This window comes from Salmo salar, chromosome ssa24, assembly GCF_905237065.1.
Source record: "Salmo salar chromosome ssa24, Ssal_v3.1, whole genome shotgun sequence".
Taxonomy (NCBI): Eukaryota; Metazoa; Chordata; class Actinopteri; order Salmoniformes; family Salmonidae; genus Salmo; species Salmo salar.
The window spans coordinates 33,502,063-33,528,037 of record NC_059465.1 but is presented as its reverse complement, the minus strand read 5'-3'; the positions used below and the strand labels follow the sequence as shown (position 1 = coordinate 33,528,037).

General features: G+C 41.4%; 2 protein-coding genes across 8 annotated transcripts in view; one reads left to right on the top strand and one right to left on the bottom strand.

Moving 5' to 3' along the window:
* Positions 1–473: 473 nt before the first annotated feature.
* The window catches only part of LOC106585761 (DNA repair protein XRCC4), an 89,565-nt gene continuing 64,063 nt past the window's right edge, over positions 474–25,975 (top strand). The window contains exons 1-2 of one of the 7 annotated variants that reach the window (XM_045706641.1): positions 474–802; positions 993–1,114. In XM_045706641.1, coding sequence (XP_045562597.1) covers positions 1,099–1,114 — 16 coding nt within the window. In that variant the 5' untranslated portion in view covers positions 474–802; positions 993–1,098. Of the gene's footprint in view, positions 803–992; positions 1,115–6,661; positions 6,683–10,403; positions 10,957–11,159; positions 11,425–13,998; positions 14,068–25,975 lie in introns of those variants that run through there. The other 6 variants (XM_045706644.1, XM_045706643.1, XM_045706642.1 and 3 more) reach the window with 6 other exon arrangements.
* LOC106585762 (protein kish-A) lies at positions 1,192–11,221 on the bottom strand. Its single transcript, XM_014172347.2, has 4 exons — positions 11,023–11,221; positions 6,510–6,619; positions 2,158–2,192; positions 1,192–2,022 (listed from the first exon to the last, which is right to left on the bottom strand). Exons 1-4 carry the CDS (start codon positions 11,023–11,025, stop codon positions 1,952–1,954), a joined length of 219 nt encoding a protein of 72 aa, XP_014027822.1. The 5' UTR covers positions 11,026–11,221; the 3' UTR covers positions 1,192–1,951.

The window sequence follows — 25,975 nt, the reverse complement described above, 5'->3', positions numbered from 1 at the left end:
CATTTTGTTTTCATAATCAGTACCATCCCTCTCCTTCCATAATGGCATTGCTACTACCATCACACAGAGAAAAACAGACCCGAGTTTACCCTTTCATCTTCAACCAAGACAGCTTGGTCCTCTAGCCCAACACTGTCTCTCAGGTCCCATATCGGGCCTCTTTAAGATAGCAGCAGTGATGACTGAGGCCACTACTCCTCAGTGGCTCCTGTATCTGCGTCACGGCCTGATTATCACTGCATTACCGGCAGGCTCTGCTTGATGGGTCATCTTAATCAGAATATGCCAAAACAGATACGCACTAATATGGGGACCGGGGCATTCTATTGATGGACGCTGCCAGTTAGGCTACCATGGTTCTTGTATGTCGACACTTCTGCCGGTTAAGTTACCACAGTTGACACTTTTGTAACAACTGACAATGGTGAAATAGCGTGGGAAAACTTGAGTGTGTTCTGGACAGGCTTCAGCAGAGATACCTAGTGAAATGTAGTGTTTAAACTTTTCACAAGTAGTTGGTCTTAGAGACAAGCTTCAGCAAACTCCAAAGGTTCAAAACGAATTGAGAAAAAGTTTCCTCTGCATTTTAAAAGTAGAAGACTAAACAGGAACAGAGCACTACTGCATTAAGGGTGCAGAAATGAGAAGTGGCGTCTTGTATCGTTTGTCATCCTCACCGGAGTGCTACAACCTTAGCAATAGAAGAGTGATGAATGTGAGGTCATAGCCGAAAACACAAGGGCATCAAAATCCCCTCACTGTCTCCCTCAGTCAGGAGAGAATCCAGAGGAGCTCAGATAGGGTAAGCACATTATCCTCATATGACCCTACTGTAAACATTACAATGGAAATTTACATACACTTAGGTAGGAGTCATTAAAACTTGTTTTTCAACCACTCCACAAATGTCTTGTTAACAAACTATAGTTCTGGCAAGTCGGTTAGGACATCTACTTTGTGCATGACACAATTTGTCCAACAATTGTTAACAGACAAATCCGCTCAGGAAGGAGACACGTTCTGTCTCCTAGAGATGAACGTACTTTGGAGCGAAAAGTGCAAATCGATCCCAGAACAACAACAAAGGACCTTGTGAAGATGCTGGAGGAAACAGGTACAAATATGAAATAAGCATAGATGCATGGATCTTAAAGTACTTGACGTATGTAACAAACTGGGCGCCTCAAACAGTTTCAAAAAAGGTTATTTAATAAATAGACCCAATACACCGCTCTGTGAAACTGACATGTAGTTAAGATAATCAGCCTTATGTCTGCTGGGTGTCATGTTATTTTGATCACATTGACTTCCAACAATAACCTCTCAATAATATAAAGAAGATATGATAAGACTATGAGCTTGTGTTGTAAATGCATTATAAACTCTCCACGTTGCAGTTCAATTAACAAATATAAAATTCCCCATGAAACAGGTGTTCCCCGATCGCAATATCATTTTCATGGAGAAAGCATACATGTCCTCAAAAAAACGACACGTCTCAATTACAAAAACACAGTAAAGTTAGTTTAGTGCCCAATCAAGGCAAAATACAAACCACTGTCTTTCACGATATGTTTGAAATTCTATGACCAACCTCTAGCACAAGAGAGGAAACTATGTTTTGATCCCATGAACAAAGAGAGGGTGAAACTGAGTCATTAAAGCATTTGACTGAACAGTGGAGGAGACATTGCCCCCCCCATGACTGGAGTAAACATTACACACACTGACTAGAGTACCTGGTGAATTTCACACACTCCTTATGGGCGAGGGGACAACCACTGACTTTACCCCAGCCTCATACACAGACCCCTCGCTCTATCCATTACTATGGTAGAGATGGGTTTCCCCTTTCTCTCTATCCAGGTTCTGCTGTGCGTTGTGGATCATACAGTCCATTTGATGCTTCTTCTCCTTTCTCGTTCTTCTTCTCCCCTCCTTGTCTGGTGTGCTACTGTACAAACAGGATACTGAAAGCCATCAAGACACAGCAAAAAGCCACCCAGGGACTCTTACGTTCACCTAAAAAAAAAAGAGGGCAAGAGAGAAAAAGGAAGAGTTATAAGACTGTGTTTGGTCACAATTACTCTTATATAGCAAATCAACATATTAGCAATCATCTTAACAATTAAGAAAAAAAGGCTGTACATAGCTTACCTATTCTGGCACACTTCCAGAATATTCCCAAAATTCTGAAAGGGAACAACATATATTTAATTCAACAGCTCAATAAAAAATGTATAACTTCATAATTAAACATGGTGGCCAAACCCTACACAATCCCTCCTCGTGCCTTCCCCCTAAGCCACATCAAAAGGAAGGACAGAAATACTTGAGTCTGAAGATAGCGGCCAAGTCCTATCACATCCCTGCTGCTGTAGGGGGCCTATAGCCTGGGGTTGAGGATGAGCTACTGAGCCATGAGGTGGCAACCAGGCAGGCCTCTTTCACAGCTCCACTGTGTGTGATAATGCTCCTGTCCAGTGTCTCTCCTGTGTTATCTCCACAGAGGAGACACAGACAGGCCAGCCAGTTCACATCCGTGCCCATGTACGGGCTCTTATCGTGGCGGTAGAAGAGGAGGCAATGGCGCCTCCTTTCTGAAGAAGCGCCATGATATTAATTATACTCACAGCAGGACTAGACACCTACAGTGCCTTCAGAAAGTTTTCCACATTTTGTTGTGTTACAGCCTGAAATCAAAATCATCTACACACAATACCCTTTAATGACAAAGTGAAAACATGTTTGTAGAAATGTGTCCACATTTATTGAATGTGAAATACAGATCTATAATTTACATAAGTATTCACACCTCTGAGTCAAAACTTTGTAGAGGCACCGTTGGCAGTGATTACAGCTGTGAGTCTTTCTGGGTACGTCTCTAACAGCTTTACACACCTGGATTGTGCAACATTTCACATTCTTTTCAAAATTATTCAAGCTCTGTCAAATTGGTTGCTGATCATTGCTAGACAACCATTTTCTTGCCGAAGACATTTAAGTAGATTTAAGTCAACACTAAGGAACATTCACTGTCTTCTTGGTAAACAACTCCAGTGTAGATTTGGCCTTGTGTTTTAGGTTATTGTCCTGCTGAAGGGTGAATACATTTTTTCTCCTGAAAAACTCCCCAGTCTTTAACAAATACAAGCATACCCATAACATGATGAAGCCACCACTATGCTTGAAAATATGGAGAGTGGTACTCAGTAATGTGTTATACTGGATTTGCCCCAAACATAACATTTTTTATTCAGGACAAATAAATGTTCCCCACATTTTTTGCATTATTACTTTAGTGCCTTGTTGTGAACAGGATGCATGTTTTGGAATATTTGTTCTGCACAGGTTTCCTTCTTTTCACTTTATCAAATTGGTTAGTATTGTGACTACAATGTTGTTGATCGTTAAGTAACAACAATGCAGTTGAGCCATCCTCGGTTTTCTCCTATCACAGTCATTAAACTCTGTTTTAAAGTCAATATTGGCCTCATGGTGAAATCCGGCAATGGAGTTAGGAAGGACGCCTGTATCTTTGTAGTGACTGGGTGTATTGATACACCATGCAAAGTGTAATTACTAACTTCACCATGCTCAAAGGGACATTGAATGTTTTTTTTTTACAATCTACCAATAGGTGCCCTTTGCAAGGCATTGGAAAAGCTCCCTGGTCTTTGTGGTTGAATCGGTGTTTGAAATTCACTGCTTGATTGAGGGACTTTACAGATAAGTGTCTGTGTGGGGTACAGAGATGAGGTAGTCATTCAAAAATCATGTTAAACACTATTATTGCACACAGAGTGAATCCATGCAAATTATGTGACTTGTTAAGCAAATCACATTTTTACTCTAACTTATTTTAGGCTTGTCATAACAAAGAGGTTGAATACTTAATGACTCAAAGACATTTCAGCTTTTCCGTTAATTAAAAAACATAATTCCACTTTGACGTTATGGGGTATTGTGTGTAGGCCAGTGACAAAACATCTCAATTTAATTCATTTTAAATTCAGGCTGTACAACAAAATGTGGAAAAAGTCAAGGAGTGTGAATACTTTCTGAAGGCCCTGTAAAACCGATTCCCCTTCAGGAGAAAAGATTTGGCATGGGTCCTCAGATCCTCAAAAGGTTCTACAGCTGCACCATCGAGAGCATCCTGACTGGTTGCATCACTGCCTGGTATGGCAACTACTCGGCCTCCAACCGCAAGGCACTACAGAGGGTAGTGCGAACGTCCCAGTACATCACTGGGGCCAGGCTTCCTGCCATCCAGGACCTCTATACCAGGCGGTGTCAGAGGAAGGCCATGAAAATTGTCAAAGACTCCAGCCACCCTAGTCAGAGGCTGTTCTCTCTGCTACCACACGGCAAGCGGTACCGAAGCACCAAGGCTTCTAAACAGCTTCTACCCCCCCAAGCCATAAGACTGCTGAACATCTAGTCAAATGGCTACCCAGACTATTCACATTTGCTCCCCCCCACTCTCGGTTGTCATCTATGCATAGTCACTTAATTAACTCTACCTACATGAACATACTACCTCAACTAACCGGTGCCCCCGCACAATGACTCTGTACCGGCACCCCCCTGTATATATTGTTATTTTTTACTGATCCTCTTTAAATTACTTATCCATATTTTTTTAAACTGCACTGTCGGTTAGGGGCTCGTAAATAAGCATTTCACTGTAAGGTCTACACCTGTTGTATTCGGCGCATGTGACTAATAAAATTTGATTTGAATTCCGCAACTGGCATTTCTACGACTGCATTTTCATCCACAGATTGAATATTTACGTGTGTGTGTGGTCAGACAGATTATGCTCCTGTGTGTGTGTGTGCTAGTTGGCCAATAGCACCTCTCCAACTCAATCCCTCAATGACCAGAGCAGGCTTTTCCATTCTAAACTCTTGCACTGTGAAATAAATTAGCTCATGTATCTGAAGGAAATGTTTTTGGGGCAAACAGAATGTTTTCCAGTGATTGTTTTATTTTGCCACTGAAAGAGTGTAGTACAGGAAACAAGTGTTCTTTTAGGTTATCACCAACATCCTTTTTATAGAGATAAGGATATTGGTCGATGTAGCCGTGATGGTAGCCTCAGAGATTCAATCAATCGCAACACGCATTGGACCCATGATGAAACATTTGCTGTGGCACATCACAACCAAAAACACTCAAGCCAACAAATCATTCTTGAGCAAAATACTGCGTCCCTCCTAGCTCTAGCCGCGTGAAACTAGGTTACCTCAGCCTCATTAAAGTGAATCATGGACTGTGTTCTCCCAAGAAAAATAATGACCCAATGGAGATGAGAATAGGCTGGTCTAACATTCTCTGACAAGTTGTTTATTTGTTGAGAAATAAAACAAAATAGTTTAACAAGTATTAATGTGTCACTGTCAATAGCTAACAAACAAGGCTATCTAGAGGCAGGTTAATAGAAGAAGTCTTGTTCTTCTAGCTGAAATTTATGGTACACTGCTTTGTCCTTATAACTGCATTATATCTGGTAGCTCAGTGCAGTTATTACAACAGTAACATTCCGTCTTAGGGAATAACATTGGAGATGCGTCCCACATTAGAATGTATATCGATAGTCGGTAGGCTGTTGTTATTAAATTGGCATCACTGAGCAGTGCACAAAAAAGTATTAAATCCAGTTGTTAGACGCTAACAGAAAAATGCCGCGAAGTGCTGATAGATTGTTGGAGGCGCTGCGCACAGGCATAAAAATTGGTCCAATTTATGTGCAAGTCTACAAAGTTAGACTTTGTCCTTGTGTTTCTTTGCTATTTACATTGTTTTGCTCACAAGCTTGGTTGTTTTCAATGCTAGTTTGAGTCTTCTGCTTCCACTGACAGCAAAGAGACGCCCTAGTCAGAGCATGCTCAGAGTACACACTCTGGCAATGCGTGTGAATGTTGACCTGTTTAAAGGTCTTACATCGGCAACGGAGAGAGTGATTACAAAGTCATCCGAAACGGCTGATGCTCTCATGTATGCTTCAGTGTTGCTTGCCTCGAAGGAAGCATACAAGTAATTTAGCTCGTCTGGTAGGCTCGTGTCTTTACTAAGAAATGTCTTGTTTTAGAAACATTACAAAGCATGGTCATCTGCTTTTAGTTTGTTCTTTGATGTATGCATGACAAAAATATATTTTGTCTGGGGAAAAAATCTGAGTGGCTTCTAGATTGTTTAAAATCTACCTGCCACAGTGGCTGGTGGTCCAAAAAGTACATTTTAGGCCCTGGTAGCATCTAACAATTGGATTTCATTATTTATTGGGCACTGTAAATAATGCCTTTTTAAAATCAGAACTTTTTACCAATTAAAGGACCTTCTGACGTGGAAAACTTGTCGCAAACAGTACAATCACTGGTCGGGAATTAAGTTGCATGGTTTGCTTGTGAGATACTCATAGACCTTGTTCATCGAGGTCTGTAACATGGGCTAACACCCCGAGTTGCCCTTAAATGTATAAACTGGACTCAAATGGTACCTACCCTGACTTGTTCTTGTCTAGCAGGCTGGGGGCTAGAGCTCTGATGTAGGCACATGTACAGATGAGCAGAAGAATCACAGTCAGAAGACTCTGGAAGTTGAAAATGGCAGACTGCAAGAGGAGAGAGTGACAAATGAAAGAAATGCATCAGACAAACATTTTCAAAGAAAACAGGTATTTAAATTTAAAAAATGAACATATAAAACAAATTCTTAGCATCCTAACAAATGGGCATACACTTTTTGAAGGAGATATTGAAATAAAGTTTGATCTGGTATAAAGGCTCTAAACCTAGCCCAAGCCTTTAACATTAGCTAGTGGCTGCCTTTAATGAGGACCTTCTCAAAAACGTTCAGCAGTTGGGCATCCTCCTGTAGACAACATAACGTGCAAACCTCATCGTACATGTGGCGTGTGCTGCATATTTATTTTTAACACATTCATGTTATTCAATAATTTTAACCACACCGCTCGCTCGTGTGAACGAGCATTTGCATAGCCATCGCTAGAATACAACTTGGTTCTGTTTGAGACGCTCCATAAGTCCCCTCCTTACTGGATTTCAGGAAGATAAACCCATGTGGATGCTTGAAAGACAAATAAGACGAGATTAAAAGAGAACTAAAAAGCTCTTCTTTTTTAGATTTGCAGAATTTATGAGTCACATGCACTGGGTTGCAGATGTTATTGTAGGGTACAATGAGATTTTTATGCGCCGAGCTCCAACAGTGCAGGTCAAAGGGAAGTGAATGAAACAAAAATAATAGCCTAATATAAAACATATGTGGATTAAGCATTGGAGTAGAGAAACTCACAATTTGTATGACTCCAGGTCAAAATTCTACAAATAACCAACTAAAAGGGGCTCCATATGCATATCAAGTAAAATAACCAAATGTTAATCTCCCTGGACAAACAGGCTAGCAACAGCTAGCTAGCTAAATGTAAATTAATGTTGAATGTGTGTTTCGACCTGACCAGAAATTAATATAATTGATTCACAGTTGAATTTGGTATTTTAACCTGTGCGTCATGATTATGTCTGGCGGGGATAGACAAAATACACATGCGCATGATGGCAAGCATGGCCGGTGTAGTCAGCATGTCAAGCCTCGTTCCCATTACCCATAAGCACTCAGTTATGTTGCGCCGGATGTCATGCATTTCAACGGGGACATCCACAACAGAGTGAAAATGGAAGGCTCCATTGCGAGACTGAGGCTGCATACTTGGAAACTTTCCAAACTTCGCACCATCTTCAGTCCAGCCAGACTGTTGAAGAACAGGAAGTTACCAAACCACAGAAGATGAAAATATGTGGTTTTCAGTGATGGCTTTATGGGATAGCTAGCAACTTGTAAACAATTAACCATTCCTATAAATAAGTACCATTTTAATAGTAATGTTAAATAATACGCATTGGCTGTTAAGACAATTATATTATATGACTGTTGCCTCCCGTTTAAGTTTAATGTGATGGTAATGACGTTTTTGATGCTAATTATTAGGTGGTGGTGGTGGTGGGGGTTGCTAGCTACAATGGAATCTTCAACCTAGCCTACCTTTTAGCCAGCTAGCTTGACTTGCTATATTTAAACGTTAAGGCCCAAGGGGGTGTGGTATGTGGCCAATATACCACAGCTTAGGGCTGTGGTATATGGCGTAGATACAGCCATTTTATATTGGCAATATACCACAAATCCCAGAGGAGCCTTATTGTGATTATAAACTAGTTGTACCAGGAGGGCCTGCTGTCCGGACCTCTGGCAGTCTCTATGGGGGTTCCACAGGGTTCAATTCTTGGGCCAACTCTTTTCTCTGTATACATCATTGATGTTGCTCTTGCTGCTGGTGAATCTCTGATCCACCTCTACGCAGACGACATCATTCTGTATACTTCTGGCCCTTCTTTGGACACTGTGTTAACAACCCTCCAGACGAGCTTAAATGCCATTCAACTCTCCTTCCGTGGTCTCCAACTGCTCCTGAACACAAGTAAAACTAAATGAATGCTCTTCAACCGATCGCTGCCTGCACCTGCCCGCCTGTCCAGCATCACTTCTCTGGACGGTTCTGACTTAGAATTTGTGGACAACTACAAATACCTAGGTGTCTGGTTAGACTGTAAACTCTCCTTCCAGACTCACATCAATCATCTCCAATCAAAAGTTAAATCTAGAACTGGCTTCCTATTTCGCAACAAAGCATCCTTCACTCATGCTGCCAAACATACCCTCGTAAAACTGACCATCCTACCAATCCTCGACTTAGGCAATGTCATTTACAAAATAGCCTCCAATACCCTACTCAACAAGCTGGATGCAGTCTATCACAGTGCCATCCGTTTTGTCACCAAAGCCCCATATACTACCCACCACTGCGACCTGTACGCTCTCGTTGGCTGGCCTTCGCTTCATAATTGTCGCCAAACACATTGGCTCCAGGTCATCTACAAGACCCTGCTAGGTAAAGTCCCCCCTTATCTCCGCTCACTGGTCACCATAGCAGCACCCACCTGTAGCACGCGCTCCAGCAGGTGTATCTCTCTGGTCACCCCTAAAGCCAACTCCTCCTTTGGTCGTCTCTCCTTCCAGTTCTCTGCTGCCAATGACTGGAACGAACTACAAAAATCTCTGAAACTGGAAACACTTATCTCCCTCACTAGCTTTAAGCACCAGCTATCAGAGCAGCTCCCAGATCACTGCACCTGTACATAGCCCATCTATAATTTAGCCCAAACTATTACCTCTTCCCCTACTGTATTTAATTTATTTTGCACCTTGCACCATATTATTTATATTTTAACTACAAATCTACCATTCCAGTGTTTTACTTGCTATACTTTATTTACTTTGCCACCATGGCCTTTTTTGCCTTTACCTCCCATATCTCACATCATTTGCTCACATTGTATATAGTCTTATTTTTTTCTACTGCATCATTGATTGTATGTTGTTTTACTCCATGTGTAACTCTGTGTTTTTGAATGTTGTCGAACTGCTTTGCTTTATCTTGGCCAGGTCGCAATTGTAAATGAGAACTTGTTCTCAACTTGCCTACCTGGTTAAATAAAGGTGAAATAAAAAATAAAATGTAATTAGAAGAGTAAAACGTATTTTGTCATATGTTCTGCCAATCAGCATCCAGGGACCAAACCACCAGGTTTCTTTAATTTCATTTATAAACAAGTTGAGAAAAAAAGTAACTTTACAAAACATTTTATATTATCACCTGAAACAATATGTATCCTGTCTTGAACGAAAAAGTCATATTTTGCGGTGGGTATAATTTGTGGAACATTCCAACAAGAATCCGTTCCAAAAACTTTGTAAATAACAAGGTTGCCAACAAACAACGCACACAATGTTGTATAGCGGCAGAATAAAATACCGGGGTAGGGAGTGGGCTATTTAATTACGTTTTTTACTCACAATGTTTAGTCCCGAAAAATGCCTGTACTCACTCTGGTAGCCTATCGACAAACTAAGAATATCTTGATGCCTATTCGGCAGCTAGTTGGATTGATCATGTTACTTTGTATGCGTTGTTTGTTGGCAACCTTGTATTTTACGAAGTTTTTGAAACAGATTCCTGCTGGAACGTGCCACAAATTATACCTACCACATATTTCGCTATCTGATGAGACAGGCTAGGCTCTCTTCCATATTGCGTTACAAAGGCAACGCCACCAGGCAATGACTCAGTGAAGATCATGTAAGGCGTAATTCTAAACACAGGCAAAGAGTCAGTGAAGATGATGTAAGGCGTAATGAAATAGGTGACGATGTAAACGGCGTATAATGCCGCCTTCACATGCTAGTCGGAACTGGGAAACTCGGACGTTTTCGACTTGCTGTTTCGTTGAACGCTGCTCGTGTATAAATATAACCAGTTATAAAGTCGGAAATGTTCAAGTTCTGACTAGCACATGAATGCGGCATAAAACACAAATGCATGCTACATTGGTGGCCCGGAACGGAAAGGCTAATGCCTCGTTAGAAAATAACTGGGAAATCGGAAAAAAAACGAGTTCCGAATGGGAAAAATCTTTTGAACGGTCATCCAACTCGGAATTACAAGTCGAAAACTTGGGCCTCTTTCTAGAGTTCCCACTTTCCAACCCGAAGATCACTGACGTCATCATTTGACCTCTTTGAGTTCCCAAACCTGGTTGTCTTTAAAGTACCAGACGTGGCACAATTTCGTCGAGTTTGCGAACTGTTACACTGATTGGCATCTACCGTGTGGATATGCAATCGATATCTAAATGAAACAGTTAGGTCAGTATGATAGGAGATACTGAGACAACACAGATCGAGATGTTTTTGTCTTGATTTATTGCCCTTGTTGGCAAAGCTAGCTAACGTTACAGTACTGTTTGCTAACAACCAAGCTAGCTACACATACTGTCTGCAGAAACATTTGCCAGCTACTCATGTCATATAGAGGTAATTGGATACTATATACTATTGTCACGAATTGATATTGAAAAGTTAAACAACTCTCACTCTTACCATTTTTGTAGCTAAATTTCTCAAAGCCACATCACACTTCCTCTTCGTCCTCAGAAATGACCTAGTTACTAGTGCGTCATTACGTACTCACACAAGCCCTTCCCTGATTGGCTAACAATTTACCACACATTTTGTGGGCTTAGTTATCAAACTTCAAATGTCTTTGCTTTCAAAACATGCGTTGATTCTCTGAAGTGTAGTATTTAAAGTATGTGGGCAATAGCTAGCTAGCTACTTCGGTTGGTTTATTTAGTGTTGAAAACACATGCAGCCAGTGCATAATTTATTTCAGTGGTGTACAGTTTAAACGCTAGAGACAGTGACAATACCTAACCTACTTCTGAAACGCGGAAGTCAAGGTATTACTCTGAGGTGAACTCATTCATAAGAGGCAAGTTTCATGTAAGATTTGTTTCTCTTGGGTCATGTAGGCTACATGTGATGTATATCGGAAAATGTTTTTATTCATAATGAATGCGTGCAAAGTTGATTGAGAAATTGCTTGCTTACTTCCTGATGAAGATGTGGTGGTCAATATCAAATGAGCTACGACAACATACATTTCAATGGAGGAAAAACAGTGAACGATACTAGCTAGTTACCAAAAGTTCGACACAACACAGTCATAGGTTATATTATTTATAGTAAAGCTCTCAGCGTACAGTGACAGTTTTCCCGACAGTTTACAATCATGTAGGCAGGGAAGGAGAAGTTTAACAATTGGACATTACTAAAATTACTACATTGAAGGTTACTGGCAATGATGTGCTCTCTTTTTCTCTGACGTTCGACATGTTTGTGGTCATTTCCTCACGTCACAAGTTTTCACAATATGCCCCCTCCCTCCGACCATACCTAGAAGACATCTTGACATGATTGCATTTAAACCATGTTTTATGATCTCCCCAACGCCTGCCTCTTAGACACTCCTAATGTACCATTAATGCAAGAATTTTGAATCGAAACCACACATAAATCAACTGTGTTCTACAGTAAAATGCAGATGGGAATTTGGTCATGATTTCTTGGAGTTGAGACTTGTTAGCTCCAGAAGTGTTTATTTGAATCGGATTTGGAATGTTTGTTGTAATTCAATCTCTTAAATAACACACTGCACACTAGCCTTCTTCACCTAGTTGTTATTCATATTAAAAATACATGTCCTTGATTAAATAATTTAAGGTCCTGGTCATGAGTCGACAAGAAACAATAATCAAAGTTCCCAGGGGGGTATTCATTAGGAACCAAATGGGGAGGGACCTACTGGAATTTGTCCAATAGGAGTTTTCATTGCAAAACCTTTCGCTATGGTCCAAAAGTTTTGCTACGGTGTGCGACTAATGAATACACACCTGGTGTTCCACTGACTAGTATGTTACACAATTAGTCAGGTTAATAAAGTGTTGCAGTGTTGGTACAAATTCTCGTTTCAACTGTGATGTCTCGTGGTTTATGTATGTAGGCCTACACAATTAAATATTTAAATTTTCCATGATTTAGATATGCAAAAAGGAAGCTACAAAGTAATATCCATAGTTAATGAGCATATCTACAACATTGTGCAAGCCATGGACAGGTGGGACTATATACCATGTAGACAATTCACCTGCCAATGTAATGCCCATTTACATGGGTTTCAGTGCCACTTGATATGCCCTGAAGCGTCACTTTTAACAAAAAATATTGAGACACCATATTTTTCAATCATGCCCAATCTGTTCAAACTCCCATGGGCTGATCATGAAGGACTGGTGGGGGAGGGGCGGGCGACTTCATGAAATAGGCCTAGTAGCAAAACAAAGTCCTAATATATCACAGTGCTGTTGTCATGCCGCCAAAATTATTCTCTGATGTTTCTGCCCATAGGCAAATCATCAGTTTTGCAAGTGCAGAGCATGTTGGGAATGTCAGTTAATTACACTGCTGGTTGTCCAGGCCTTGGCTGCAGTAACTTGGGTATATGTAATTAGAGAATCACTTATCTCTTGGAAGCATCTTGAATTAGTGGCTGGGGTTGTTTGACTTCACATCCTCCATAACTCATCCTCTATGGAGAATTACCTTTTATCACCTAGGCCTAGTTCACATTTTCCAGGCAGCTCAATGTGCCCTATACAGATCATAGAGTGTCACATGCCCATAATCTTTATTTCTTTCTGGTACATTTGTTTTGATTTTGCCAAAATCATTTCCCTTGGATCAAAAGAGATTTGCATATGTAACAGTGTAGGTTCCGTCCCTCTCTTCGCCGCAACCCGGGCTCGAACCAGGGACCCTTGCACACATCAACAACTGACACCCCACGAAGCATCGTTACCCATCGCGCCACAAAAGCCGCGGCCCTTGCAACGCAAGGGGAAACCCTACTTCAAGTCTCAGAGCGAGTGACGTCACTGATTGAAACGCTATTAGCGCGCACCACTGCTAACTAGCCATTTCACATCGGTTACACATACAACAGTTTGTAATGTTGATTTTTTTTACATTTCACCTTTATTTAACCAGGTAGGCCAGTTGAGAACAAGTTCTCATTTACAACTGCAACCTGGCCAAGATAAAGCAAAGCAGTGTGACAAAAACAACAACACAGAGTTACACATGGGATAAGCAAACGTACAGTCAATAACACAAAATAAAAATCAATGTATAGTGTGTGCAAATGTAAGATTAGGGAGGTAAGGCAATAAATAGGCCATAGTGGTGAAATAATTACAATTTAGCATTAACACTGGAGTGATAGATGTGCAGACGATGATGTGCAAGTAGAGATACTGGGGTGCAAAAGAGCAAAAAAATAAATAACAATATAGGGATGAGGTAGTTGGGTGGGTGGGCTATTTACAGATGGGCTGTGTACAGGTTCAGTGATCGGTAAGCTGCTCTGACAGGTGATGCTTAAAGTTAGTGAGGGAGATGTAAATTGTATGTGATTTTTGCAATTCATTCCAGTCATTTGCAGCAGATAACTGGAAGGAAAGGCGGCCAAAGCAGGTGTTGGCTTTGGGGATGACCAGTGAGATATACCTGCTGGAGCGTGTGCTACAGGTGGGTGTTGCTATGGTGACCAGTGAGCTGAGATAAGGTGGGGCTTTAACTAGCAAAGACTTATAGATGACCTGGAGCCAGTGGGTTTGGCAACGAATATGTAGCGAGGGCCAGCCAACGAGAGCATACAGGCCGCAGTGGTGGGTAGTATATGGGGCTTTGGTGACAAAATGGATGGCACTGTGATAGACTATAATACCGGTCAAAAGTTTTAGAACACCTACTCATTCAAGGGTTTTTCTTTATTTTTACCATTATCTACATTGTAGAATAATAGTGAAGACATCAAAACGATGAAATAACACATATGGAATCATGTAGTAACCAAAAAAGTGTTAAACAAATACAAATATATTTTATATTTGAGATTCTTCAAAGTAGCCACCCTTTGCCTTGATGACAGCTTTGCACATTTTTGGCATTCTCTCAACCAGCTTCATGAGGTAGTCACCTGGAATGCATTTCAATTAAAAGGTGTGCCTTGTTCAAAGTTAATTTGTGGAATTTCTTCCCTTCTTAATGCATTTGAGCCAGTCAGTTGTGTTGTGACAAGGTAAGGGGGTATACAGAAGATAGCCCTATTTGGTAAAAGACCAAGTCCATATTATGGCAAGAACAGCTCAAATAAGCAAAGAGAAACGACAGTCCATCATTACTTTAAGACATGAATATCAGTCAATACGGAACATTTCAAGAAGTTTGAAAGTGTCTTCAAGTGCAGTCGCAAAAACCATCAAGTGCTATGATGAAACTCTCTCATGAGGACCGCCACAGGAAAGGAAGACCCAGAGTTGCCTCTTCTGCAGAGGATAAGTTCATTAGAGTTACCTGCCTCAGAAATTGCAGCCCAAATAAATGCTTCACAGAGTTCAAGTAACAGACACATCTCAATATCAACTGTTCAGAGGAGACTGCGTGAATGAGGCCTTCATGGTCGAATTGCTGCAAAGAAACCACTACTAAAGGACACCAATAAGAAGAAGATACTTGCTTGGGCCAAGAAACACGAGTAATGGACATTAGACTGGTGGAAATTTGTCCTTTGGTCTGGAGTCCAAATTGGAGATTTTTGGTTCCAACTGCCATGTCTTTGTGAGACGAAGTGTGGGTGAACGGATGATCTCTGCATGTGTATTTCCCACAGTAAAGCATGGAGGAGGAGGTGTTATGGTGTGGGTGTGCTTTGCTTTGCTGGTGACACTGTCTGCAATTTATTTTGAATTCAAGGCACACTTAACCAGCATGGCTACCTCAGCATTCTGCAGCGATACGCCATCCCATCTGGTTTGGGCTTAGTGGGACTATAATTTGTTTTTCAACAGGACAATGACCCAACACACCTAACAGGCTGTGTAAGGGCTATTTTACCACAAAGGAGAGTGATGGAGTGCTGCATCAGATGACCTGGCCTCCACAATCCCTCGACCTCAACCAAATTTAGATGTTTTTTTGATGAGTCGGACATCAGAGTGAAGGAAACGCGGCCAACAAGTGCTTAGCATATGTGGGAACTCCTTCAAGACTGTTGGAAAAGCATTCCAGATGAAGCTGGTTGAGCGAATGCCAAGAGTGGGCAAAGCTCTCATCAAGGCAAAGGATGGCTACTTGAAGAATCTCAAATATAAAATATATTTTGATTTGTTTAACCTCTCTGGGCTAGGTGGGACACTTGCGTCCCACCTACTCAACAGCCAGTGGAATCCCGTGGCGCGATATTCAAATACCTTAGAAATGCTATTACTTCAATTTCTCAAACATATGACTATTTTACACCATTTTAAAGACAAGACTCTCATTAATCTAACCACACTGTCCGATTTCAAAAAGGATTTACAACGAAAGCAAAACATTAGATTATGTCAGCAGAGTACCCAGCCAGAAATAATCAGACACCCATTTTTCAAGCTAGCATATAATGTCACAAAAACCAAAACCACAGCTAAATGCAGCACTAACCTTTGATCTTCATCAGATGACACTCCTAGGACATTATGTTATACAATACATGCATGTTTTGTTCAATCAAGTTCATATTTATATCAAAAACCAGCTTTTTACATTAGCATGTGACTAGAATGTGACTAGCATTCCCACCGAACACTTCCGGTGAATTTACTAAATTACTCACGATAAACGTTCACAAAAAACATAACAATTATTTTAAGAATTATAGATACAGACCTCCTTTATGCAATCGCTATGTCCGATTTTAAAATAGCTTTTTGGTGAAAGCACATTTTGCAATATTCTAAGTACATAGCCCAGCCATCACGGGCTAGCTATTTAGACACCCGGCAAGTTTAGCACTCACCAATATCAGATTTACTATTATAAAAGTTTGATTACCTTTTGTTGTCTTCGTCAGAATGCACTCCCAGGACTGCTACTTCAATAACAAATGTTGGTTTGGTCCAAAATAATCCATCGTTATATCCGAATAGCGGCGTTTTGTTCGTGCGTCCCAGACACTATCCGAAATGGTAAATCAGGGTCGCGCGCATGGCGCAATTCGTGACAAAAAAATTCTAAATATTCCATTACCGTACTTCGAAGTATGTCAACCGCTGTTTAAAATCAATTTTTATGCAATTTATCTCGTAAAAAAGCGATAATATTCTGACCGGGAATCTCCTTTTCGGCAAACAGAGGAAAAATCACAAAGACGGGGGCGGCCAGGGCACGCGCCTAAGCCCACAGTCCCTTGATCGGCCACTTGAGAAATGCGATAATGTGTTTCAGCCTGGGGCTGGGATGACGACATTCTGTTTTTTCCCGGGCTCTGAGCGCCCATGGAAGACGTAGGAAGTGTCACGTTAGAGCAGAGATCCTTTGTAAAAGATAGAGATGGCAAAGAAGTTCAAGAAATGGTCAGACAGGCCACTTCCTGTAAAGGAATCTCTCAGGTTTTGACCTGCCATTTGAGTTCTGTTATACTCACAGACACCATTCAAACAGTTTTAGAAACTTTGGAGTGTTTTCTATCCAAAGCCAATAATTATATGCATATTCTAGTTACTGGGCAGGAGTAGTAACCAGATTAAATCGGGTACGTTTTTTTATCCAGCCGTGAAAATACTGCCCCCTAGCCATAACAGGTTAAACGGCCTCCTACTCAAACTCAGAAGCTAGGATATGCATATAATTAGTAGATTTGGATAGAAAACACTAAAGTTTCTAAAACTGTTTGAATGGTGTCTGTGAGTATAACATAACTCATATGGCAGTCAAAACCCCGAGACAGATCCCAACAGGAAGTGGAAATCTGATTTGTGGGATCACTTTCAAGTCTTTGCCTATGAAACACACCGTGAGTTAGGATTCATTGAGAACTTCCTAAGGCTTCCACTAGATGTCAACAGTGTTTACAAAGTGGTTTGAGTCTTCTCCGGTAGAAACTGACCGAACGAGAGGCCTGGAAAGTTGGTCATAGGGGGAGGGCCATTACTACTATGACGCGGGCGCCCCTGGGTACCCTTTCGTTCCGAAACGTTTAGTAAGACAATGCAATCGTCCGCCTTGAATATTATTGAAGCTCTGGTTGAAAAAGGCCCTAAAGATTTATGTTATACAACGTTTTACATGTTTGAACGAACGTAAATATATATTTTTTGCACATTCGTGACGACAAGTCCCGCGCACTTCAGTACATTTTGTGTAGCCATCGTAACGCGCTAACAAGAAGGAGCTATTGGGACATAAATTATTAACTTTTTCCAACAAAACTACATTTGTTGTGGACCTGGGATTCCTGGAAGTGCCTTCTGATGAAGATAATCAAAGGTAAGGGAATATTTACAATAGTATATTTGATTTTAGATGGTTCCAAGATGGCGCTAACCTGTATCGCCTAGCCTATTTTTCTGAGCATAGCACCTCGTTAATTGCAAAGTGTGATTTCCCAGTAAAGTTATTTTTAGATCTGGCAATGCGGTTGCATTCACTAGATGTTAATCTAGAATTCTTTGAATGACAATATTACATTTTACAAATGTTTTCAAATAGTAATTTAGTAAATTGTAGTGCTGATTCACCGGATGCATTTGAGGGAAAATATTTTCTGAACATCATGCGCCGATGTAAAATGCTGTTTTTGTATATAAATATGAACTTTATCGAACAAAAGAATGCATGTATTGTGTAACATGATGTCATAGGAGTGTCATCTGATGAAGATTGTCAAAGGTTAGTGCTTCATTTAGCTGTTTTTTTGGTTATTTGTGATGCATGTGGTTGGTCGGAAAATGGCGGTGTGGCTATTTTGACGATGTACTCTCCTAACATAATGTAATGTTTTGCTTTCGCTGTAAAGCCTTTTTGAAATCGGACAACGTGGTTCGATTCAGGAGAAGTGTATCTATAAAACGGTGTAAAATAGTCCTATGTTTGACAAACAGAAATTATTAGATTTGGTTATGAATATGGCGCTCTGATTTTTCGCTGGATGTTGATCCCGATTACGGGATCAGCGCTGAGCAGTTGAAGGCCACGGAAGGAGTGTTGTATGGCATTGAAGCTTGTTTGGAGGTTTGTTAATACAGTGTCGAAGGAAGGGCCAGATGTATACAGAATGGTGTCGTCTGTGTGGAAGTGGATCAGAGAATCACCAGCAGCAAGTGCGACATCATTGATATATACAGAGAAAAGAGTAGGCCTGAGAATTGAAACCTGTGGAACCCCCATAGAGCCTGCGAGAGGTCCGGACAACAGGCCCTCCGATTTGACACACTGAACGCTATCTGAGAAGTAGTTGGTGAACCAGGCAAGGCAGTCATTTGAGAAACCAAGGCTATTGATTCTGCCGATAATGCGGTGATTGACAGAGTCAAAAGCCTTGGCCAGGTCGATGAATACGGCTGCACAGTAATGTCTCTTATTGATGGCGGTTATGATATCATTTAGGAGCTTGAGCGTGGCTGAGGTGCACCCATGACCAGCTGGCTTTTGAAGACTTTAGAAAGGCAGGGCAGGATGGATATAGGCCTTTAACAGTTTGGGTCTAGAGTGTCTCCCCCTTTGAAGAGGGGGATGACCGCGGCAGCTTTCCAATCTTTAGGGATCTCAGACGATATGAAAGAGAGGTTGAACAGGCTTGAATTAGGGGTTGCAACAATAGGGGGGTTGGGCATGTTGCTGCATGGGGTGCAGAGCAGTTGGTCGGGGTAGGGGTAGCCAGGTGGAAAGCATGGCCAGCCATAGAAAAATGCTTATTGAAAGTCTCAATTATCGTAGATTTATCAGTGGTGACAGTGTTTCCTAGCCTCAGTACAGTGGGCAGCTGGGAGGAGGTGCTCTTATTTTCCATGGACTTTACAGTGTCCCAAAACTTTTTGGAATTAGTGCTACAGGATGCAGATTTCTTTTTGAAAAAGCTAGCCTTAGCTTTCCTAACTGACTGTGTATATTGCTTCCTGACTTCCCTGAAAAGTTGCATATCGTGGGGGATATTCGATGCTAATGCAGAACGCCACAGGATGTTTTTCTGCTGGTCAAGGGCAGTCAAGTCTGGAGTGAACCATGGGCTATATCTGTTCTTAGTTCTACATTTTTTGAATGGGGCATGCTTATTTAAGATGGTGAGGAAAGCACTTTTAAAGAATAACCAGTCATCCTCTACTGACAGGATGAGGTCAATATCCTTCCAGGATACAAGGGCCAGGTCTATTAGAAAGGCCTGCCTGCTGAAGTGTTTTAGGGAGCGTTTGACAATGACAAGGGGTGGTCGTTTGACTCCGGGCCCATTACGGACGCAGGCAATGAGGCAGTGATCGCTGAGATCCTGGTTGAAGACAGCAGAGACGTATTCAGAGGGCAAGTTGGTCAGGATGATATCTATGAGGGTGCCCATGTTTACGGATTTAGGGTTGTACCTGGTTGGTTCCTTGATAATTTGTGTGAGATTGAGGGAATCTAGTTTAGATTGTAGGATGGCCGGGGTGCTAATTATATCCCAGTTTAGGTCACCTAACAGTACGAACTCTGAAGATAGATGGGGGGCAATCAATTCACATGGTGTCCAGGGCACAGCTGGGGGCTGAGGGGGGTCTATAACAAGTGGCAACGCTGAGAGATTTATTTCTTGAAAGGTGGATTTTTAAAAGTAGAAGCTCAAACTGTTTTTGCACAGACCTGGATAGTATGGCAGAACTCTGCAGGCTATCTCTGCAGTAAATTGCAACTCCGCCCACTTTGGCAGTTCTATCTTGATGGAAAATGTTACAGTTAGGGATGGAAATTTCGGAACTTTTGGTGGCCTTCCTAAGCCAGGATTCAGACATGGCTAGGACATCAGGGTTGGCGGAGTGTGCTAAAGCAGTGAATTAAACACATTTACGGAAGAGGCTTCTGATGTTAACATGCATGAAACTAAGGCTTTTACGGTGACAGAAGTTAACAAATGAGAGCGCCTGGGGAATAGGTGTAATGCTGGGGACTACAGGGCCTGGGTTAACCTCTACATCACCAGAGGAACAGAGGAGGAGTTGGATAAGGGTAAGGCTGAAGGCTTTAAGAACTGGTCGTCTAGTGCGTTGGGAACAGAATAAAAGGAGCAGATTTCGGGGCATGGTAGAATAGGTTCAGGGCATAATGTACAGACAATTGTATGGTAGGATGTGATTACAGTGGGGCATTGAGTGACGATGAGGCAAACCTTGGCATTGGGGCATTCGGGCAAACCTAGGCATTGAGTGGCGATGAGAGAGCTTGCATCTCTGGAGACACCAGTTAAGCCTGGTGAGGTCACCCCATAAATGGGGTGTGTGGCAAGAGAGCAATCTAAGGCATGTTGAGCTGGACTAGGGGCTCTACAGTGAAATAAAACAATAATAACTAACCGAAACAGAAGAAAACAAGACATATTGACATTAGAGAGAGGCATGTGTAGCCGAGTGATCATACGGTCCAATGAGCAGCATTAGGTGAGTCAGGGAGCCGTTCGGTAGTAGGTACTATGCTAGGCGAGCGGGAGGCACGGCGTTCAGAAAGCTAGCGGTCTGGGGCTAGCAGATGGGTCTTCTGCGACATCGCAACGGAAAAGCCTGTTGAAACCACATCGGACGATTACATCGGCAGACCAGTTGTGATGGATCGGCGGGGCTACAGGAAAGGAAGACCCAGAGTTACCTCTGCCACAGAGGACAAGTTCATTAGAGTTACCAGCCTTAGAAATTGCAGCCCACATAAATGCTTCGCAGAGTTCAAGTAATAGACACGTCTCAACATCAACTGTTCAGAGACTGCATGAATCAGGCCTTCATGGTCGATTTGGTGCAAACAAACAACTACTAAAGGACACCAATAATAAGAAGAGACTTGCGTGGGCCAAAACACACGAGCAATGGACATTAGACTGGTGGAAATCTGTCCTTTGGTCTGATGAGTCCAAATTTGAGATTTTTGGTTCCAACCGCTGTGTCTTTGTGAGATGCAGAGTAGGTGAACGGATGATCTCCGCATGTGTGGTTCCCACTGTGAAGCATGAAGGAGGAGGTGTGAAGGTGTGAGGGTGCTTTACTGGTGACACTGTCTGCGATTTATTTAGATTTCAAGGCACACTTAACCAGCATGGCTACCACAGCGTTCTGCAGCAATACGCCATCCCATCTGGTTCGCGCTTAGTTTGACTGTCATTTGTTTTTCAACAGGACAATGACCCAACACACCTCCAGGCTGTGTAAGGGCTATTTGACCAAGAAGTAAAGTGATGGAGTGCTGCATCAGATGACCTGGCCTCCACAGTCACCCGCCGTCAAACCAACTGAGATGGTTTGGGATGAGTTGGACCACAGAGTGAAGGAAAAGCAGCCAACAAGTTCCCACAAGCATATGTGGGAACTCCTTCAAGACTGTTGGAAAAGCATTCCAGGGGAATCTGGTTGAGAGAACGCCAAGAGTGTGCAAATATGTCATCAAGGCAAAGAGTGGCTACTTTGAAGAATCTCATAAAACATACTTTGATATGTTTAACACTTTTTTGATTACTACATGATTCCAAATGTGTTATTTCATAGTGCTGATGTCTTCACTATTATTCTACAATGTAGAAAATATTAAAAATAAAGAAAAACCCTTGAATGAGCAGGTGCGTCCAAACATTTGTATATATATATATATACATAAAAAAAATCTTACAGGTGTATTTTACATATAGAATTACAATATCTTTCAATGAACAGACTGAGCAAACGTGTAGAAAAGAAAAGTAAATCAAATCACATTTATTTATATAGCCCTTCTTACATCAGCTGATATCTCAAAGTGCTGTACAGAAACCCAGCCTAAAACCCCAAACAGCAAGCAATGCAGGTGTGCTTCTGATTTTTGCAATGTTACGTAGATGGAAAAAAGCTGTCCTTGAAACAGTCTTCATATGTTCTTCAAAAGAGAGATCAGGGTCCAGAGTAACGCCGAGGTCCTTCACAGTTTTATTTGAGACGACTGTACAACCATCCAGATTAATTGTCAGATTCAACAGAAGATCTCTTTGTTTCTTGGGACCTAGAACAAGCATATCTGTTTTGTCCGAGTTTAAAAGTAGAAAGTTTGCAGCCATCCACTTCCTTACAGGCTTCTAGCGAGGGCAATTTTGGGGCTTCACCATGTTTCATTGAAATGTACAGCTGTGTGTCATCCGCATAGCAGTGAAATTTAACATAGTTTTCGAATGACATCCCCAAGAGGTAAAATATATAGTGAAAACAATAGTGGTCCTAAAACGGAACCTTGAGGAACACCGAAATTTACAGTTGATTTGTCAGAGGACAAACCATTCACAGAGACAAACTGATATCTTTCCGACAGATAAGACCTAAACCAGGCCAGAACTTGTCCATGTAGACCAATTTGGGTTTCCAATCTCTCCAAAAGAATGTGGTGATCAATGGTATCATAAGCAGCACTAAGATCAAGGAGCACGAGGACAGACACAGAGCCTCGGTCTGACGTCATTAAAAGGTCATTTACCACCTTCACAAGTGCAGTCTCAGTTCTATGATGGGGTCTAAAACCAGACTGAAGCGTTTCGTATACTTTGTTTGTCTTCAGGAAGGCAGTGAGTTGCTGCGCAACAGCTTTTTCTAAAATTTTTGAGAGGAATGGAAGATTCGATATAGGCCGATAGTTTTTTATAATTTCTGGGTCAAGATTTGGCTTTTTCAAGAGAGGCTTTATTACTGCCACTTTTAGTGAGTTTGGTACACATCCGGTGGATAGAGAGCCGTTTATTATGTTCAACATAGGAGGGCCAAGCACAGAAAGCAGCTCTTTCAGTAGTTTAGTTGGAATAGGGTCCAGTATGCAGCTTGAAGGTTTAGAGGCCATGATTATTTTCATCATTGTGTCAAGAGATATATTACTAAAACACTTTAGTGTCTCCCTTGATCCTTGGTCCTGGCAGGGTTGTGCAGACTCAGGACAACGGAGCTTTGGAGGAATACGCAGATTTAAAGAGGAGTCCGTAATTTGCTTTCTGATGATCATGATCTTTTCCTCAAAGAAGTTCATGAATTCATTACTGCTGAAGTGAGAGCCATCCTCTCTTGGGGAATGCTGCTTTTTAGTTACCTTTGCGACCGTATCAAAAATAAATTTAGGATTGTTCTTATTTTCCTCAATTAAGTTGGAAAAATAGGCTGATCGAGCAGCAGTGAGGGCTCTTCGATACTGCACGGTACTGTCTTTCCAAGCTAGTCGGAAGACTTCCAGTTTGGTGTGGCGCCATTTCCGTTCCAATTTTCTGGAAGCTTGCTTCAGAGCTCGTGTATTTTCTGAATACCAGGGAGCTAGTTTCTTATGACAAATGTTTTTAGTTTTTAGGGGTGCAACTTTATCTAGGGTATTGCGCAAGGTTAAATTGAGTTCCTCGGTTAGGTGGTTAGCTGATTTTTGTCCTCTGACGTCCTTGGGTAGGCAGAGAGAGTCTGGAAGGGCATCAAGGAATCTTTGGGTTGTCTGAGAATTTATAGCACGACTTTTAATGCTTCTTGGTTGGGGTCTGAGCAGATTATTTGTTGCGATTGCGAATGTAATAAAATGGTGGTCCGATAGTCCAGGATAATGAGGAAAAACATTAAGATCCACAACATTTATTCCATGGGACAAAACTAGGTCCAGAGTATGACTGTGGCAGTGAGTAGGTCCAGAGACATGTTGGACAAAACCCACTGAGTCGATGATGGCTCCGAAAGCCTTTTGGAGTGGGTCTGTGGACTTTTCCAGGTGAATATTAAAGTCACCAAAAGTTTGAATATTATCTGCGATGACTACAAGGTCCGATAGGAATTCAGGGAATTCAGTGAGGAACGCTGCATATGGCCCAGGAGGCCTGTAAACAGTAGCTATAAAAAGTGAGTGAGTAGCTGCATAGATTTCATGACTAGAAGCTCAAAAGACGAAAACGTTGTTGTTGTTTTTTTTGTTGGTAAATTTAAATTTGCTATCGTAAATGTTAGCAACACCTCCGCCTTTGCGGGTTGTGCGGGGGATATGGTCACTAGTGTAACCAGGGGGTGAGGCCTCATTTAACACAGTAAATTCATCAGGCTTAAGCCATGTTTCAGTCAGGCCAATCACATCAAGATTATGATCAGTGATTAGTTAATTGACTATAACTGCCTTTGAAGTGAGGGATCTAACATTAAGTAGTCCTATTTTGAGATGTGAGGTATCACAATCTCTTTCAATAATGGCAGGGATGGAGGAGGTCTTTATACTAGTGAGATTGCTAAGGCGAACACCGCCATCTTTAATTTTGCCCAAGACAAAAGGCACGGTCTCAATGGGGATAGCTGAGCTGACTACACTGACTGTGCTAGTGGCAGACTCCACTAAGCTGGCAGGCTGGCTAACAGCCTGCTGCTTGGCCTGCACCCTATTTCATTGTGGAGCTAGAGGAGTTAGAGCCCTGTCTATGTTCATAGATAAGATGAGAGCACCCCTCCAGCTAGGATGGAGTCCGTCACTCCTCAACAGGCCAGGCTTGGTCCTGTTTGTGGGTGAGTCCCAGAAAGAGGGCCAATTATCTACAAATTCTATCTTTTGGGAGGGGCAGAAAACAGTTTTCAACCAAAAAACCCCCCAAAAAATATGAAAAAACCCCCCGAAAAACACAGTGTGGTCTATTCAGGAATCAAGTTACAGTGATTATTATAAAGAACAAGTGCTTGTTTGGATTTAACCCCCAAAAATATTTAATTGTTTTTATTTCCAAGATTTCATCATGACAAAATATTTCATTCACAAGATGTATTCCCCCCCTTTTTTTATTTACCCCCTGTTCTTTGTCTTAATAGACATGGTAACGTTTTTATAAACATTCTTTGAAATTGGTTGAAATGTTTACAAATTAGATGTGCTGAAATGAAAGCAACTTCCGAAAATGATAATAGTGATTATTATGTCTAAACTTGCAAACAATGGAAGGCATTTAGCTACACCCGCAATAACGGGCTCCCCGTAATTTAAAAAAAAGATCTGCTAAATATGTGTATGTGACCAATTTGATTTGATGTTTAGATACGTGTAATCTAGCGTGATCCAAGCGTGTTGATTTTTACTCTGAGGGTATCCTGCTATTGACACACTTGTTGAATAAGTAATTGAGGCAGTTTAGGCAGTTCAGGTGAGTGCTGGGTGCAGCCCTGTTCCACCCCTTTTTTGTTAATGTATTCATATATGTAAATATACCCTGTGTATTTATGGAAATGAGGAACATCTAATCTTTTTTTTACACTAAATATATATAAAAAATATACCTGATACAATAAGAAAATGTATATATGATTTCATTCTAAGAATACATTTTGACAATACATTTTATACATGAATTCCAACCAAAATCCCTAAACATTACGTTCGCGGCAGTAAAATATTCTTTGTCTGCTATAATTTAGTCAATATCTGATGGATTATA

Excerpts from the sequence above, each read along its gene's own strand:
- LOC106585762 (XM_014172347.2), bottom strand. Across the intron at positions 2,193-6,509 it reads CTAGACAAGAACAAGTCAGG|AATTTTGGGAATATTCTGGA; the intron begins GTAGGTACCATT and ends GTTCCCTTTCAG. Across the intron at positions 2,023-2,157 it reads CTGGAAGTGTGCCAGAATAG|GTGAACGTAAGAGTCCCTGG; the intron begins GTAAGCTATGTA and ends TTTTTTTTTTAG.